Source organism: Macrotis lagotis, chromosome 4, assembly GCF_037893015.1.
Source record: "Macrotis lagotis isolate mMagLag1 chromosome 4, bilby.v1.9.chrom.fasta, whole genome shotgun sequence".
NCBI classification, from domain to species: domain Eukaryota; kingdom Metazoa; phylum Chordata; class Mammalia; order Peramelemorphia; family Peramelidae; genus Macrotis; species Macrotis lagotis.
Window position 1 is genome coordinate 163,310,135 of NC_133661.1, and position 19,880 is coordinate 163,330,014.

Below are 19,880 nucleotides of genomic sequence, written 5' to 3' on the forward strand. Positions count from 1 at the left end.
TATGTTCCTGTTTGATCCATAATTGCTTTTAAAAGTTTAATCTGCTTGTTCATGCATGAAAAAATCATGTGAGTGAAGAATGCCTGTTGTCTAGACTGATATAATTCAAAAGGCCATCCATAGTGCTTATCCATCAGAATACAATGCTGTTTGTTGACTGTGGGGTGGACCCAAAGCTAAACAGACTGAGCAGTCAGTTAGTTTGCCTCTGAGAAATTTTGCAATAATTTTAATGACTTCAATCTTCTCCCTGCAACAAAGATTTGCCTTTTTAAAATCAGTATTCTTCCAATAATGCTTTGTAGCTATGAGCCATGGAATATGACTATCTCAGAAGAATTAAAATTTTAGGTCACCCAATGGAGTATTGGGTAGGTAGAAGACTATAACAATACCAAGGAAAATCGGCACATGAAAAGTATTGTAAAAGATATCATCAGGAAGATGTATGACTAGAAAATAAGTTATACCAGTCACGTAGTGAGCCAATGAGATACCAGTGTTTCCACTGTTAAATGTTAAGAATTCTAGAGACAAATCCCAGATCCTTGGATGTACTACTACTACTATTAAGGTTCTACCAGAAATTATCAACCAGTCAGTCAATAAGCATTTAAGAGCCAACAATGTGCCAGACACTGTGCCTAGTCCTAGGGATACTAAGAAAGATAAAAACATGGTATTTGTCCTCAAAAATGCCCTCATGTTTTAGTAGTAGAGACAATATGCAAATAACTATGAACATACAAAACAATAGTAACAGACAACATTTATATAGCACTTGTTATATGACAGTTTTGTTTGTTTGTTATATGTGTTTTACAATCATTAACTCATTTGATCCTCACCACCCTGGGAAGCAGATGTGATTGTTTTGCTTGTTTTATAGATGGGGAAACTGAGAGAAATAGAAGTGAAATAATCTGCCCAGGGTCATGTAGTCTTCTATCTATTGCAACATAAAGGAAGAAAAATATGGACATGAATTGTGTGAATGAAAAGTCATAACAGTTTTTATATACTACATTGGAGACCCAAATGCATTAAAGTATCAATATATGTAGTTTCCATTAAAGAAGTTCCTCACTTCCCCATATTATAATCTATTATTTTTATTCAAGGGGTCCCTGAACTCCTCAGTTGTTAGTGTTCTCTTTCTCGTCAAATTGCCTGTGTCCATGTTGGTTTTGGTCAGTAATGTAAGCTCCTTGTGGTCAAGAAATATTTTTCTTTGTATTTCAAGATCTAAGTATGGCATCCTAGTTTAATAAATGATTACTGAAGAGAATCAAATGAATGCAGAGATTGGTTATATTATAAAGGAGCAAAAAACAATATTCACAATCAATGTTTTCAGGAGAGCAGAGAAAATGGTTATGAGGTGAAGACAGCACCTGGTTGGATCTTTCCTTGGCAAGGCCTCCTTAGTCTGCCTTTAAGTAGCAGCAATCTAGAAGAAAGCCATAGAAGTCATGTTAATTAATATTTAATCTTGTCTTTGTGCAATTTGTATTGTTACATCCAAGAGTCTTTCATCAGGTTTTGTGATGCTTTACTAAGGCTAAGTGGTCAGAGAATTTTGGTGGCTTTTTGTTCCAATTCAGAACATCTGTCTCTTGGCCTTCAAAATATGAAATTAAATGGCATACATCGATAAAAAACCATCTCTGTAAAGGATGTGGTAGCATTTTGCACTTGGGTTATTTGTATCTTCACAGTGACTTCATTTCTATATTTAAAATTAAAATGTTGCATCACATCATTAAGCAACCCACAGAACGGTTCCTGTTTTTTTTTCCCCTCTAATTTTTCTAAAATGGGACCAACTGATTTATTGGCCAATGCAGAACACCCTCTGTAGTTCTAGATCCTCTTTTGTTTTCCAATTTATAGGTTTCCCTATGTGATTGAAACAACCAAAACATTTTAATGCCCCTTTCTCTCTTCCTCCCTCTACCCCTTTGTTGAAATAGGAGGTTCAGCTCCAAAGACTCCAAGAGTCTATTTTTGTTTCTTCTTTTCAATTTATCCTCCCCAATTGTGTGACTGACATCCTTTGCAAACCCCAGTTCCCACCCCTAGCTTGTGCACACATTCATGAATCCCTGGCCTCAAGGTGCTTCTGCTAAGACATCTTTGAATGTTCTTTCACCAAGTGACTTAGCCTTGGCCCTTGAAGTAATTGCTGAATTTGCAAAATGATCTGTTTGCTTTGAGAAGCCACATTGGACAGTAAAGCTCAAAGATGGGGATGTTTTTCCTTTTCCTAACCTCCCTGGTTTCTAACCCTGGGGTTTTTTTTGCAAGCAATACAAAATCAAGCTGATCTTGGAGAGAAAGATCCCACTTGGCACTGCAACAGCCTTTAGGCAGTTGTGAATTGGTAGCCTCTTTGTTCTGTTTTGTGAGTCACTAGTGTCTTTTCTCTGCTACTCCCAAAATAATTCCAAAACCAAAAAGAAACTAAATGTATTTGCTCAAAAATGCTCAGTGTGATTAAAAAAAATACTTATCCTGTTTAAAAAGATGATTATTTTGGACATCTAACATGAACTGAGAACATTTAAGAAATAAGGCAGATAAACCAGTGAATATAAGTGAACTCTCCCTTTCTATTTGATTTTCATGGGATTCTGGTCATGAGTTTTGTTATAGACATCCATCATATTAGGCTTGGAAGGAAAGTGTAAGAAAATTAAAGTGTTCTGGAGGTGGGGTGGTACATTAAATGTAGGTATTACCTCTTTTTCAAACAATCTGGGTTTGGGCAGAGTTTCTGAAGGTACTTTTCAACTTATTCAACAAATATTTACCTGAGAGAAAAGGTTTAGGTAAATCTGTAACTTCATGGAACTTACAAGATTTAGTTGTTTGGGAAGCAGATAAGATCGAAAATGGTTATATTATTGCTATTGGCTTTCCCAATGTGAAAACTAATTCTACAAAACAAATTGACAACTTATTTATAATTATGGTTTTAGAGAGTTACCTGAGGTTCTAGTAGGTTAAGTGATGCATGTCAAAGGCAAAGTGTGAACCCACACTTTCCTAACTGACTCCAAGGCAACCCACTGCATATTATTCCAATATACTCCTGTAGGATATTTCATATAGAGAAATAAATATAATTCAGAATAATAAGTACATAAAAGATAAAACACCTAAAAAGATAAAACACTTCATGGAAATGGTTGCTCTTGAGTTGGACTTGAAAGGTTGGTAAAAATTCAATAACTGAAGAGGAAAGGAACATCTAGATATAGAGGATTGATTGAAAAAAGTCATGATAACATAAAACCTTAGAAAATTAGAATATAAACTACAGGAATAGCCTGATAAAGCAGAAAGATTATGAAACACACTACCTCGTATGTGATAGAGTACTTTCTCTACCAGTGCAACTGTGAATCTCCACCATTTACAATTTTAAAGAATTGCCAACTCAATCCTTCTCTAGAGCAACTAGAAATTTTGCCCCAAAGGCTATAAAACCACACCTTACTCTTTCACCTATGTATACCACTATTAGGTCTGTATCTAAAAAGATATTAAAAAACAAAAAAGTACAAGGATTTTATATGTACAAAAATACTTATAGCAGTTCTTTTCTGGTGGCAAAGAGTTGGGAATCAAGGGGATGCCATCAATTGGGAAATGACTGACCAAACTGCAGTATGGGATTGTGATGGAATATTATTGTACTATAAGAAATGATGAGCAGGATACTTTCAGAAAAATCTGAAAAGACTTACAGAAGCTGATACAATGTGACATGTACAATGTACAAAATAACAGTAATATTGTAAGATGATCAGCTGTAAATGATTTAGCTATTCCCAACAATACAATGATCCAAGACAACTTTGAAAGACTTATGGTCAAAAATGCCATCCATCCCCAGAGAAAATGTCCAAATACAAATTGAAGCATATTTTTTTTCTTTTTCTTGAGTTTTTTTGTCTTTGTTTTCATTCACAACATGACTAATATGGAAATATGTTTTGCATGACTACACATGGATAACTTATATCGAATTGCTTGCCTTCTCAATGGGGGGGGGTGAAGAGAAAGGGAGAAGATTTGGAGCTCAAAAGTTTAAAAACAGGGCAGCTAGGTGGCATAGTGGATAAAGCACCAGCCCTGGAGTCAGGAGTACCTGGATTCAAATCCAGTTTCAGACACTTAGTAATTACCTAGCTGTGTGGCCTTGGGCAAGCCACTTAACCCCAATTGCCTTGCAAAAACCTAAAAAAAAAAAGTTTAAAAACAAATGTTAAGAATTGTTTTCATATGTAATTGGAGAGAAAAATAAAATACTAAAGAAGATGAATCAGTTAAAAATAAATTTAAAAACTTAAAGGAAAAAAAGAATTGCCTAGGTATCACACAGCCAATATCAGAGCTAGGATTTGAACTAAGGTCTCTGAAGTTCCCATTCTAGCTCTCTAGCTATATACTACTCAACCTTGAAGCACCTAGAAAACAGATGATCTGTCACCCTGTGACCTTGGGTAAGTCATTTAATCTGTATGGGTCTCCATTACTTTAACTCTAAAATGAAGCAGCTAGACTAGATGATATTTGTAAAGAATTTGCACGTGCAATAGGATCTTAATAAGTACTGATTCCCCTATCCTTCTCTTCCCTTTCCTTTCCTTCATAACATGATGCAGTAGAAAGAATATTGTATTTAGAGTCCAAAGACTAGGATTTAAATCAGAGTTTTGTCACTTACTACCTATGCCTGCAACATTTGACAAGTTACTAAATCATAGAACTTCAATTTTCTTCTCTAAAATGAAATGATTATACTACATTATCTTTATGGACCTTTCCCAGTCTAGACCTATGATCTTATGACATGATGAATTTAAGGTGCTGGTGGGGGAACAGTAAAATTGAGATGCTAATTAGATAGTTGAATATATAAGTCCATTATATAGAACTATACTTTCACACTCATGTATGGTGACAGATTTTTGAAGTCCACTGTACTGATATCATGGAACTGGAGGGCAAAGTAGTTATTGAAAGAATACATCAATCCCCTCCAGAAAAAAAAAATATCCTAAAATGAAGTATCCATATTAATAGTTGAAGCTATGAGGATGAATGGTTGGATGAGAGAGAGTTTAGAAAATATAGGTCTAAGGACAAGACCCTGGGACAAAATTGACATATGAGCTCAGAAAGAGAAGAAAGGAAAGAAATTCTTAAAAAGGTAAGAGGAAAACTGATAGAAGGTGTAGTGTTTCTGATGACGAGCAAGGAGAGAACCTAACAAAGTATTTGACACATAGAAGGTGCTTAATATTTATTGACTGAGTGATTGACAGATTGAGAGGATCAATGATCAACAGTCTCTTCCATAGTCGCTGGGTTTGTTAACTAGAAAGTCATTGGTGGCTTTGAAAGAACAGCTTCAGTTGCACAGTGGATATAGAAGACAGATTGCAAGAAGTTGAAGGGAGTGTGGGTGGTGAAGAATACAGAAATATGAAACAAGAAATAAAGTTCTGTTCCTTCATAACTAAGCCCAGTTATTTTTATTGGAATATTTTTACTATGGGCTTTTAGTTTTCTCCATTGTGGGATTTTTCCCTTCAGTTTCATTCTATGAAGTCAAGGATATTTCTCCATGTTTAAGAAAAAAAGTTTGATGAGCATTAGAGGGAGGAGAACAAAAAGCAAGGAAATCATTTTGCCCATCTTAATATATACTTTCATGATTGACCAACCATTCCAATTACCCTTTCAAATAGTGGCCTTAAAGTGATGTGGCTTTATAAAGGCAAAGGTGTTTTCCATCATTTCATGTTTCATTTTCAGTTTGGAGTTCATTTTCAAAATGACATTAGATAGGAACTTAATGTTTTTCACACAATGAAAAATCAGCCACTCTTTAGAGCCCAAGAATATTTGTCTTGTATATATCTTAAAATATATCTTTCAATTTTTTTAAAGGATTGTATATAATACCAAGTATCAATTACTTAAATAAATTGATATTTTTTAAAGCATCTGATATGTCTGATACTGTGAGGGACACCACATACAAGACACAATTCTTGTCCTCAAAAAATCTACCATCCAGTTAGAGAATAAAGACTACTACAAATGAAGCAGTGAGATGACATAGTAGGTAGAGTGTGGAACCTGGAAGCAGGAAGATTCAAGTTCTAATCTGATCTCAGATAAATTGTATAAACTAGGCAAGTTACTTAAACACTGCATCAGTTTCTTCATGTATAGAACAGGGATAGCATCCAACCTCTCAGGTTTGCTGGAAGGATCAAATGAAATAATATTTGCAAAGCACCTTGTGAATCTTAAAGCTCTATGTTTATACTAATTCTTAATATTTTTAAAATATGAAATTATGCTAAAAATACATGATGCAGATTATATAATTAGATCCATTTGTCCATCACAAGATCTTTATGAGAAATAATATCTGCATTAGAATTAGTTACTGAAATGTTTTTCCCACCTCGTTGGGGATAGATAGCTGAAAAATAGCCTGGCATAATGGATAGAGAGTTGGATCAAAGCCCAGAGTTCAAGTAATACCTCTGTCACATACTGGCTTTGTTACACTGCACAAGTTATTTAACCTCATCATGTTTTAGGCAATTCTCAACAAAAAAGGTGCTAACCTGCCTTAATAGAGAGAGTTCACTCCCCTGAGAGTTCTTTAAACCAATGAAATCAGACCCAGTCCCAATCTCTATCTCTTTATAGGATCATGATTTAGAACTAGAAAGAATATTGGAAATCATCTGGTTCAACTACTTTGTTTTCAAGTTAAGGTAACTAAGGACCTATAGAGGTTAGGTGTCTTACTCAAGATCACAAAAAGTAATAATTAACAGAACTTGAAAATCAACCCAGAAGATCTGATTCAAGCAGTATTCTTTTCATTATATCATGCTTCCTCCCAAAGAAGAAGCATATGAGTCTGATTCAAATCCTTAATTCCTTTATCTCAAGAAGAATCACAGAATTAAAAGCTCTCTTGAATAAATAATTGAATTGACTATGTTTATGGTGCCATCCATAGTGGTGTATACCTGCAAATCCCTTCTACCATGGACTCAGATTGGTGGATTACTTGAGTTTAAGAGTTCTGAGATTCAGTGGACTAAGCACTAAGTCTGGCACCAAAATAGTGGGAACTGGGAACAGTGAACCATCGGACCACTAAGAGGAGTACTGGCCCAGGTTGAAATCAAGCTTGGAGAACTAGGAAGATCCAGTCTTAAAACCAAAAATAGTCAGGAAGTTATTGCATATGTCAGAAACAATCGATAGGTCAGTTTTGATTGCCTTTTTGGTTGTTGTTAGGAGAGAGGAACAAGAAAATGATTGATATAAAATAAAAACATCAATAAAAATCCTCAGAAAAATAGCTGATACGCTTTGTGATGGCTAAAAATTGGAAATGTCCATCAATTGGAATGGCTAAATAAGCTGTGGTATACATTTTTTTTTAGGTTTTTGCAAGGCAAATGGGGTTAAGTGGCTTGCCCAAAGCCACACAGCTAGGTAATTATTAAGTGTTTGAGACCAGATCTGAACCCAGGTACTCCTGACTCCAAGGCCAGTGCTTTATCCACTGCGCCACCTAACCCTTCCGTGGTATACAATTATAATGGAATATTATTGTACTATAAGAAATGACAAACAGGATGATTTCAGAAAAGCCCAGAAGGACTTTCATGAACTGACTCCCAATGAAATGAACAGAACTAAGAGAATATCATACACAATAACAACAATAATGTTCAATAAAGCACTGTGAATGACATAGATATTTTCATCAATACGATGATCCAAGAAAACCCAAAGGACTCCTGATGAAGCATACTCTGCCTCCAGAGAAAGAACTGATGTTGAATATTGACTGAAACATGCTAGTGTTCACTTCCTTTTTTTCTTTTGTTCAAGTGTTCTTGTACAAATTGACTAATATGGAAGTGTTTCACATAATTGTACCATGTATATGTTTGCTAATGGTTTCAAGAAGTGAAGAGTGGAGGAAGCATGGGAAGGAAGGATAAAATTTGAAACTCAAAATATTAAAAATGTTTTTTAAAATAGCCTATCTTTGTTTCTCTCTTCACTTAACAGTTATTTCTTCTGGAAGAAATGAGAGAGAGAAAATATGATGGATATGCTCGGGTTATACAGAAAACTTGGAGGAAATTTGTAGCAAGGAAGAAATATGTCCAAATGAGAGAAGAAGGTATACAAATAAATTTATCATTTATTTATAAAGTTTTGAGACTAAGCCAGCATCAGATAATCTGTATTTTTTTTTGCTAAGATATTGACATACAATTTCTCTCAAAGATTCATATATATTCTCTGATTCTTTCTTGTTATGTACTTCTCTGCCTTTTCTTACATGACTCTTTCTTCTCTTTGTGTTCTTCATCCTCCTGGGAAATATCAGCCTCTGACCTGCTCCTAAACAAGAAAGAAAGAAGGAGAAATAGCATTAATAGGAACTTCATTGGTGATTACATTGGAATGGATGAGCACCCAGAGCTCCGGCAGTTCGTTGGCAAACGAGAGAAGATTGACTTTGCAGATACAGTCATCAAGTATGACAGAAGATTCAAGGTAGGCACCAGGGGCCAGAAGTCACAAAATTGGCACCAAATTGTATCTTTTGTAATTCCCCAGAAGCTTTACAAAATTGCAGCTCAATAATTCCCTTAGAGCAATTGACAATTTATAGCAAGTGAGAAATAAATGTTGATTTGACTTAGTTTTGCTGCCCACATAATCTGATAAATAATTGATGGGTAAACATTTACCAGGCTAATGAATCCCAAAGTGTCTTACTCCTGCCTAATGAGAGAGAATCAGATTTAAATTTGATCTAAGGGGGGGGGGGGGACTCCCTTAATATTTAGAGTTGTCCAAAAGTAGATTAAATGACTTCAGGTAGCAATAATTTCCCCCTTTCAAGAGATCTCCAAGTAGGAATGTTATGAGTTACTAGCTAGGGCTTGAAGTCATAAAGACCTGGATGCAGATGCCACCTTAGGGGAGAGTTGTAATAGCCCTTTCTTCACTAAACAGTGAATGGGATAACATATGTAAAATTCTTTGCAATTCAATCTAAATTTTGACTAACATTACTACAATCATGAAGAGAAGATCCTTGGTCAATTATGGATTGGAATAGATGGTCTCTGGAGACCCTTCCAAATCTGAGATTCTGAAGATTCTAATGGGGTGGCAGAACCAGGAATTGCATCCAAGCTGTTCTGCCAGTCTCAGATTTCATCAGGGAACCTAGCTTTTCTCCTATGGATGCCTTTAAAATGTCTTATTTTAGGGATACTCCCTCTTTTCTGTAGTTCCTTCCCTCCATTTTTCTTTAATCATTAAGAATATCTTTGTGAGTACCCACTACCCATGTAGTGATACCTGGGACTTTAACAGAAAATGCTACCAGACCATGAAAACAGTGAGGTCAGAGGAAGACATGCTTAGTGATTAAGAAAAAAGGGGAGGATTTAAAGAAAGGAAGAAGGGAGGGCCACAAAAAATGTGATACCTTAAAGGCATCCATGTCAAAATAGGGAGTGTCACTGATAAACTCCTAGACCGGCAGAGTGACCTGAATTCAGGGACTAACTCAGCTACTTCCAGATGTATGCCTGGCGTGATCACTTTTACTAGTCTGAGCTTCATTTTAATTACCCATAAAATTAGAGAAAGATATCTATCATTTGTACCTATCTCCATTTCTATAATCATGAAAAACACACAGAAGTAGCAACCAACTCTCTCTCTATCTCTGTCTCTCTCTTCTCTGTCTCTATCTCTTCCTCCTTCCCTCCTCCAGAGTCCTTTAGCAAAGATCAGTCAGAATAAAGAACATAAACAATCAAAGCAAAAAAATCCTCTAACATCTTCAGTGACTATATTTATGTATTATTATTATTAATCTATTGTTATTAAATAATTGTTGTTTGCAAAATCATTTACAAAAGTTGTCTAATTTGATCATCACGGCAGCCCCATAAGGTACTCTCATTGTCCCCATTTTACAGTTAAGGAAATAGAAATGGGGTGGGGAGGGGGGATTATGTGAATTAATGTAGGGTTCTACAGAGATTAAGATAGAATTTGATCTTGGTCTTTCTGACTCCTAAATCCAACATCATACCCCATCCATACTGGCATCATAACCAGGCATGGAGAATTTGGGACTGATAACTGCAATTGAGATGCTGAATATTAATAAGGGATTCTATCAAAATAGGCATCTTGGTTTCCAGTCAGCAAATATTAGGCTTCTTGTTGTGAATCCTCTGCAGGTATAAACAGTTTTCTCACTAGGGAGAAACTGTTTTTACTATGTAAAAAAGCACAAAAAATCTTGATAATTTAGAAAGTGTTTATCCAGTGTAAGGGTCCCATGAGTACTCTGCTCCATGATGACACCACCAACCACATTCACATTATTGCACTGCCTGTTAGTCCTTTTCCCCAGAAACTGGGGAAACAGCTAAAAACTCAAACATAGCCTATGTTGCTTTATGTAGATGTTCCAGTTTTGGCAAGGGCAGTATTTAAATTTTTGCCTTGCCATGAGCTTTGCTGTCGGTGTTACATTACAGAAGATGGGGGGGGGGGGTGATTATAAGAACTGCTGTCTTTAGTTGCTAATCCAGCTGCTGAAGTAGCATGAGAATAGTCACTATTAGTCCTTCTGGGTAGTCGGCCTTTGGTCTATGTCCCAGCATTCTTCATAGGATCTTAGATCTAGAACTAGAAGATACCTTCATGATCATTCAGGATTCTTAACCTGAGGTCTATGAATTTTTTTTAATTTTGATAACTATATTTCAAAAAAGGTTAAGAAACCCTAATTAGTTCAACTCTCTTAGTTTTTCCATTGAGAAAAACGAAGGTCCGAATCACTGAATAAGTGGCTCAAAGTCATACAGGACGTAAAAGAGTCCTGGCTTGAACTCTGGTCCTCTAGGTCCAGTGCCTTTTTCACTATATCATGCTCCTTCCTCAAAATATTGTTCTTTATGTACTGGTTATTTGCCCCTGTGCTGCCATATAAATATCCAGTAGGGAAAGGGAGACTTGACTTTGTTTCTATCTAAGATAATCTCCATGGTAGTTCCACCCATGTCTTTATTACCACAAATTCATGATATTACTTCCTGGATCCTTTCCAGAAGTGTCATTCTTAACCACCATCAACTCTACCCAACCTCCTTTTCACGTTCATCTTTCATTATAGGGTATAAAACGAGACTTAGTTCTTACCCCAAAGTGTCTATATTTGATCGGACGAGAAAAGGTGAAGCAGGGACCTGATAAGGGCCTGATGAAGGAGGTGCTGAAGAGAAGAATTGAGATGGAGAGAATTCTGTCTGTGTCCCTCAGGTGAGTAACAAAACCAGTCCTAAATCAGGGCTACCCCACCTCCCTGTAGCCAGAATGGTCAAGGAAAGGTTTCTGGATGCTTTCCCAGAGTATTTAGAGTCATAGACAGAACTGGAAGGGACCTTAGAGAACACCTGCACAAATGGTATAGCAGAGATCATTTCTTTTTTTCCTTCCTCCCAAAATGGAAATTTTTAACTTCATGAGCAGCCACGTGGACCTTTGTACAATGGGAACAAAGAACCAAGAAGCTATTTATGGTCATGGATATAATAATAGCAGTTTGCATTTGTATAATGCCTCATGGTGTAGAAAGCATTTTGCATATATTACCTAATTTGATCCTCAAAAAATATCATATGAATTCATGTGTTAATAGTCCGATTTTATAGCAAAAAGCTCAAAAGATCTAGAACAGATTGAGCAGGGTTCTGAACCCAATTCTTTGACTCTTGACTCTGATTATTATGTCCTCTATTCTAATTCATTAATGTATGACAATAATTAAACAAGGATGGTTAAAAAAATAGAGAGAGAAAGAACAATTGATGTTTTAATCAATCAGTAAGCATTTATTCAAAGCTTCCTATGGGTTTGACACTGTGGTAAGGGCTTGAGGATTCCAAGAAAGGCAGAAAACAGTCCTTGCCTTCAGGAAACTTCCATTCCGGTGAGGGAAGACAACATTCTTACAGGTCGTCAAACAGTAATCCTAGAGAAGAAGTCTCAGGTGACTAGGGGTAAGGGGGAGAGAAAGAAAACAGGGCTGGGAAAGGTTTCCTGTGGATGATAACATTTGAGCTGAGTCTCAGAGGAAGGTAAAGGTGATCTGTGTGATTCAAAACCACAGAGGGACGGCTAGATGATGCAGTGGATAAAGCACCAGCCTGGAGTCAGGAGTACCTGAGTTCAAATCTGGCCTCGGACACTTAATAATTACCTAGCTGTGTGGCCTTGGGCAAGCCACTTAACCCCATTGCCTTGCAAAAACCTAAAAAAAAAAAAAAAAGAAAGCCACAGAACACTTTCAAGGCCACCCTCCAGCCTAAAGGGAACAGGGATAACTGACTTGAGTGATGCTAATAAGGGCCAGTTCTTGCTACAACATGAGCTGGACATGGAAGGGCCACCCTCTCCCTGGTAGCTGCCTTGCAGCCTATTTGACCAATTTGCTCAATAATTCTGATGTCATCACCAAGAATTCTGTGTTGACTCTGGGCTACAAACTACACCTGGAAAACTTCTCATACTCATGAAGCCCTGATGAGAGGAAATAACATTTAGTGCTTAGAAAACAGGAAGAGAGACTTCTGATCCTCACAGCTTCCCATTCCACGTCTTTCCTCCTTGAGTTGTGCTTATGGGACTTTTTGAAGATTGCTGATTCCCCTCTCTAGAGAATCTCTCTGGTCCCCATTGATGTAGATGTAGATGAGTCCTGGCTTATTTAAACACACTGGGTGGGGAACCAAGCTCTCAAAATTCTTAAAGCATAATTAGCACAAATGGCAGAAACTGTTGTATTCAGGAAATTCAAAAGTTGTATGCACTTAAGTCTCTGCCTCCCTAGGCTCAAAATTCTGGCACTAGAGTGATCAGATGAATAATCCAAAACAGATTTCAAATTGTATCTATTCTTGTCTGTGTCATCACGGTTTCCAATTCCTTACTTAGTTGTCCTGAGCTAAGGGGTCTGAAGAGCTGAGAAGACAGACTTTAAAAGATGCCAGTTCAGGATGTGGTAAAATTTTTAGGCAGATGTGTCCATCAAGTTCCTGTTTTTCCACCAAATTTACATCTGAAATACTTCATTGCTGAGTATTTAACCTATGTCAGGCTTTCAGATGCCCTTCATACCAATTACACAAATTACCAATCTCAGAGAGGGATTTGCCCATTGCCTGTTATCCAGAAAGATGAGCAAGGTTTATCAAATGAGACAATGATTACAAAGTGCTGAGCATAGTGCCTACCACTTAGTTCTACATAAATGTTGTTGTTACTATTGTTGTTAATGCTTCCTGCTCTCCATACTTACCACAACTAGCTTTGAAGTAGCTACAGTTATCCAAGGGCTCCTCATGGTCCCTGAGCAGCATTCTGTTTGCTCCAAGAGTCAAAAGAGGTAGTCTTTTCTTTTTTCTGCTAGACTGTGAAGAAATGGGCTTTCTTGGCTGTGTTTTCTGTATTCTGTTGACAGTAGCCACAGAAGAAAAGTAGGGAAATAGGAACTCTTTAGCTTTGTGTGGCTCATTTCCTCTATGAAAAAAGTGGAGATCCTTCTTAAAGAATATTCTTTTGCTTACTGACTTGAAGTCAGGGTTTGATATTCTTTTTTAAATATATTTTTATTTATACCTTTTTATATAATATAAATAATTATAAACATATTAAGATATAAATATAATAAACAAATAACATATATAAAGAGCTATTTTATATCTTTATTTTTAGGTCACCTAAAATTCCCTTCCCTTTTGGAAAGAATCATCCTTTATTAAAAAAAAGAAATTAAAAACATCAAGTCAGCAGTGTATTGAAAGAGTCTGATAACATGCAGTATTCACAGGCTGTGATATTCTTACAGAGTCAGTTAAATGTACAATAGGGATTTATTCTCAAGTAATATCCATAGCATTGGAATTTACATTTTTAAATTTTTTTAAATTCACAATTTATTGGCCAGCCCCTTTCTTTATGTTGTTTTGCAAACAAATCTCAACACAAACATAAAAACAGTTCTTGCCTATTAGATTATCAGTTAATATTTTAGATATTATTTATAAGAAAAAAAATTTTTGCATAAAAAGGTACATCCAAGAATTAAAGGTTTGTCTGATAGTAAAGGCAGAATTACTTATATCCCTTCCCTAAATATGCAAACATCCATATACATATTCAATGAAGGAAAAGTGCTTTTAAGAGTGAACATTATTTGAAACCACATTCTTAAGCTTCATTGTCCCTAATAAAATATAGTTGTTAAATTCTTAAAATATTTTCTCTGATATCACTTACCTAAGTTTATTTTTCTGGTCCCCTTGATAGACATAGGACCTCTTGATAATACTGGCCTGTTTAAGTTCCTTGTCCTAGGTTTGACCCTTATAGTAAGAGCATCTGGAAAATAAGGCAGGAAGTGACTCTGGCTGAATTAAAACCTAGCTTTAGGAAAAAAAAAATGTAAGAATCATTCCTGATGAAATTAGCTTTAGTTTATAACTAATTAGAGGTAGGATTCATGATGGATATCTTTGCACATCTTTTGCCTATGAGTTATAACGGTGATAAGAAATCTGCTAGAAAAAAAAAATCAGATGGACTTTTGTTTGTGTGGAACTGAACCTGGAAGGGAAACAGACGTGGAAACTTGATGTTCTATATTCTCAGAATTGTTTCAAGGAATACTGAAATAAAAACTTGTTAGCTGTTTGTAGGAAGATGGGAAAAATAGAACAGCTGCTAAACACCTTTGGAATTAAGAAGGCTTATTCACTATATTGTTCTGCTACAATTCTTGAAGGCGTAAGTTCCGGCTAGTCCAAATAGGTCTAGCCACCAACTGGTATGTCCATTATCCAACAAAGACCAACTTTGTTGACTTCAGGGATATTCAGAAGAAGCATATTTGGCATCAAGGATTAGTCTTTATCAGTCACAGATATTCAAAAAGATTCAAACGAAGATAGATCCCAGTCTCCAACCTGTGTCAATATGACCCAAAACCAACTGGACAAAATCACAAATAACCAAAGAATTGGGATATACTAGCCCTCATACACAATAGTTTCTTTGAATGGGCAATTCAAACTGAATGCTTAGATCTTTTAAATCAGTGGTGTCAAATTCAAGTAGAAATGGGGGCCACTAAAGTATTCATAAAAATTTAGTGGGCCTTATATTGATTTAGAAAACCATATTTTTGTATGTCTTTTCATAAATATATCAAGACATTAAAATCAGATAGGAACTACATTTTAATCTGGTACAAGCCTCCCTTGAGACCATGTGTTTGATACCTCCAACAACTCATTTTGCAAACAGTAACAATATTGGCCAAATAGGATGCACAGTTCACTGTAGTTAGTAGCAGGTCCTGCAGTTTGAGGAGAAGATGAAGATGCTGCCTCTCTTTAGGGATAGTAAACCATAGGTGGAGAATGAGATATACATTGTCAGACAAAGTCAACGTGTTTATTTGTTTTGTCTACTCTTTTGTTATAAAAGATAGTTTTGTTGTGGTGAAAAAGGGAGATCCAGTGTAAAATATTTGAAATTGTTTTAAGATCATCAATAAAACATTTAAAAGAGAAAAGTATCAAATCCAGTCTCAGACACTTAATAATTACCTAGCTGTGTGGCCTTGGGCAAGCCACTTACCCCTGTTTGCCTTGCAAAAAAAAAAAAAAAAACAACCTAAAAGAGAAAAGTAGAATGTAAATGGCACTCTTGCTAGGGTCAATTGAAATGGGAAGAATCCCCTGGCCTAAATAGAAACTGCACTTGAGACTGACATCAGCAAATCCAAGAATAATAGATGACTTGGCAAGATGTAGAATCATCAGAGGGTGTAAATAGATTTAGTCATCTGCAGATTTCAAAGTCCTGGCATGTTTCCTGAGTCCCAGAAAACAGAGTCATCAGTTCTTATTTCAAATGGCAATCTGACTCCTGGTCCATGCATTGATCTGGTCTAGCTCTTATCTGTAAAACCTCTGACCACTAATAGGTTACTCACAAACTGTGATGTCTCAGCATCTTTTCATTCCTATTGATGGTATTGCTGAGAGGTACCTTGCTGAATTTTGAAGGATCTATAGGATTTGGATAGGTAAAAGCAGAAAAATGATCAGATATTTATATGCAGTGTTCACAAGCTGTGACATTCTTACAGAGTCACTTAGATGTACAATAAGGATTTATTCCCAAGCTATGCCCATGGCACTGGAATTTTCATTGTTTTATTCTTTTAATTCACAGCTTATTGGTCAGCCCCTCCTTTATGCTGTTTTGCAAACAAATCTCAATATAAACATAAAAAAAGTTCTTGCTTATTAGATTATCACTTAATGTTTTGGATATTAATTACAAGAAAAAAAATTTTGCATAAAAATGTACATTCAAGAATTATAGGTATGTCTACCAGTAAAGGTAGAAAGAGAGAGTCTGAGTCAAACTCCTTTTGAAAAGCCATTTAATTTTAGAAAGGTACATTCTAGGACAACACAAATCTATCCCAATGACCAGTTGATGGACAAGACAGGTGTGTTCAGGCATAAATACAGGCCTAAGTTTACAAATGTCTCAAAGTCAGAAGTGAAGGAATCTCAGAGGTAATCTAGTCAACCTGTACCCAAATTCCTTTAATTTCCCCTCCCTCTCCCTATTCCTGAATTATCCCATGTGCAATAAAGAGTAAAATTCATGCTTGGACTCTGTTTCATGGGTTTCCATAGCCAAAAAATTAATCATTTACTGACCATCTGCAGGTAGTATTTAAAACATAGACAGGTAAGACAGCTATATTTTGAATCACATTAAAAGTGTGTTTGAAATGAACATACCTCATGTTAGAGATCTGAATGATGAGTAAAGAAGTGAAAAGTCAATTGTATGATTGTGAAGATATGTTCTCTTGTTGAAAACTACCCCCCTTTTAATATTTTCATCAAGGATACCCTCAATTTATGCATAGATCATTCTCAAAGATTTTCTAGAAATGAAGTTTCTAGAGTATCTATTAACTCTGTTTTTTTAGATAGCAGAACGAAGAATCAGAGATGCTAGCTAAGACATTGAGGAACTGAAGCAAAGCAAATTAAGGCACTTTAATGACACCCCAAGTGGCCTAGATACTAGCACCAAAAATAAAGGAAATATGGAAATAAGTAGCAAACTTCAATCTTTCTAGGATTTACAGTTGGACTCATCTGCTAATATCCCTCTTCTTCAAATCATGTCTCACATATGTCTAGACCAGTTCTGAGCTCTGGTCTGGTTTTCACCAGTGCAGCATATCATCAAGTGTTTTTCAAGAGGCTAAAGAATTGATCCTCACTGACCTGAAAGAAATTAGAGTGGTTAAGTAGCATCTAGGTAGAATATCAGTTGGAACAAAGGAAAAGTCAGGAATTGAGGGAGTAGATACATGAAAGATCTAAAGATCACAGTTGTACTTCACTTAAAAAGCACAGTAACAAACTAATGAAAAATTCACATTCTGAAGCCTTCAAACCAAAGAAATAAGATCCTGGGAACTATTCTGAACTATTTTTCTAATGTTCAGAGTAGAAATAGCCAAACTACCATCTAAAATCCAATTGGAGGGGTGGCTAGGTGACATAGTGGATAGTGCACCGGCCTTGGAGTCAGTGCTACCTGAGTTCAAATGCGACCTCAGACACTTGATAATTACCTAGCCATGTAGCCTTGGGCAAGCCACTTAATCCCATTGCCTTGAAAAATCTAAAAAAAAAAAAAAAATCCAATTGGAAAAAAACTAAATTAAAATAAAATTAAACTGGATCCAGAACTAATCTTTGTTGGGGGGTGGGGCAGTAATTTAACTCTATTTAACCCATCTGGCTATCTTTATCTAAGAACTGTACCTCCAGCTTATGCAGTGTTGGTCTGAGGAAGAGAATATGACTCATTGAATCACAGAGTTGGAAAGGATCATATGATAACGTGATAAAAACACTAGCACTTAGTTTTGAATCTTGACTATGAAATCTCCTGGGAAACTTTGGGCAAATTTCTCAGAGTATATGTCCTCAGTTTTCTAATCTGTAAAATGAGAAGGTTGGATTAATGTTCAAATTTATGATGCTTTGACATTAGGCTAAGCTACATCAGAACAGAAGTCCCATGAATGGCATAAAAGGTCCATTTGAATATGTCCAGTAATGGAGATTACTAAACTAACACATTTCTCTTTTGGATAGAGCTAATGATTTCAAGCCAAAATCTGCCTCTGCAATTTACATTGAATTGTGTCCTTTGGGGTCAAGAAAAAGCTTCCTAAAGTCTCTCCTGTATGATGATTTTTCAAATGCTTGAAAGCAGCTATCATGTCCCCTATGTCTCTCTACTTACTCTTCAATGATATGATCTCCTAGTCATTCTGTTATCTATTTGTCATTGGGTGTTCCTTAAATCTGCTGCCCAGAATTAACCATAATACTACAGATATAGTCTCACAAAGGCAGAGTATAGAGAAGTCATAAAATGTATTAAGTATCTTTGTGCTTTATACTGACACAAAAATGCCTAAGTGACCTTATGGAAAGAACTCTGGATTTGATGTCAGAAAATGTGGTTTCAAATCTTGATTTTGCCATTTACTACTTATGTGATTCTGAGTAAGACATTTCACTTTTCTTCAACTCAAGTTTGTTTAATTGCAAAAAGAGGAGACTGGAACTGGGGACCAGACCTATCTTGTCCCTTCTAGTTCATACTCTTATAATCCTTTGCCTCTCAAAATAAGATTCCCTAAAAACAGTCTGAGTGACATTATTAGAGGTCCACAAAGGGCAGACTTTGGAATTCTGTAAGACCTAGATGTAAATCACACTCTTAAATATCCCTGGAAACTCTCTAAGATTATACAAGATTATGCAATTTAGCATTACCTGAATTCAACTTTGTATCTTTAGGAAATAATTTTGAAAAAAATTACCCCCCCCAAAATGTGTTACATTTACTGTACAGTATTGTGCTTTGTTCCCTGCCCCTACCCCCCGCCCAGGCACTCCACAGGCTCCCCACCAAAAACAAAGACAAAAACAAAACCCTCCAAGTAAAAACCAAAGATCAGAGGTATGGAGATATTACCTCTGCTATAATGTGGAACTTGGCAAGAGAGGAGACCTTTATCCAACCCTGCCCACCCACCATAGTCCCTGGCCACCATGTGTCACCCATTCTCTTTTGTCTGCTCCTGTCCAGCCCCAGCACATTGGTCCCCCCACCCTGCTTTTCCTCTCAGCTCCACCTTAACCCCCCATGTGTTCTCAAACTGGGGACCAGCTCCCTCTCTGTCTCTTAGGCCAAGAAAGAAAGAAAATAGTATATATGTATATATATATGTATATATATATATATATATTGTCCAGGTCATACTAAAAAAAACTATTTTTACAGTTTAGAAAAATAAATGATTTTCTTTGGCTTTTTGCTTAATAACTAATGTTCTTGAGAAAAATTAAAAAAAGTTAAGATTGAAAGAATATTGTCAAATTCTTTAGCCCCAAAGATAAAAGAGAACTGAATACACAGCAGGTCCAGGGAACGATAGAGGGCATCTTTCAACACTGTATAAAGAATCAAACATCTGTAAGAAATTGCAACTAGAGCATAAGAATAAGACGGTGTTGATTTCCAAGGATAAGTCTGATATTTTAGGAAAAAAAACTTTATAAGTTTTGCTTCAGAGCTCATGAATCTTAGGGGAG

The 19,880-nt window shown here is 36.1% G+C and overlaps 1 protein-coding gene across 1 annotated transcript in view; it reads left to right on the top strand.

Annotated features, from left to right (window-relative positions):
• Positions 1-19,880, top strand: part of MYO1E (myosin IE) — a 248,439-nt gene that overhangs the window by 186,750 nt on the left and 41,809 nt on the right. Inside the window, exons 20-22 of the mRNA XM_074234549.1 lie at positions 8,131-8,245; positions 8,456-8,625; positions 11,279-11,424. Of these exons, the coding sequence (XP_074090650.1) occupies positions 8,131-8,245; positions 8,456-8,625; positions 11,279-11,424 (431 nt within the window). The remainder of the gene's footprint in view (positions 1-8,130; positions 8,246-8,455; positions 8,626-11,278; positions 11,425-19,880) is intronic.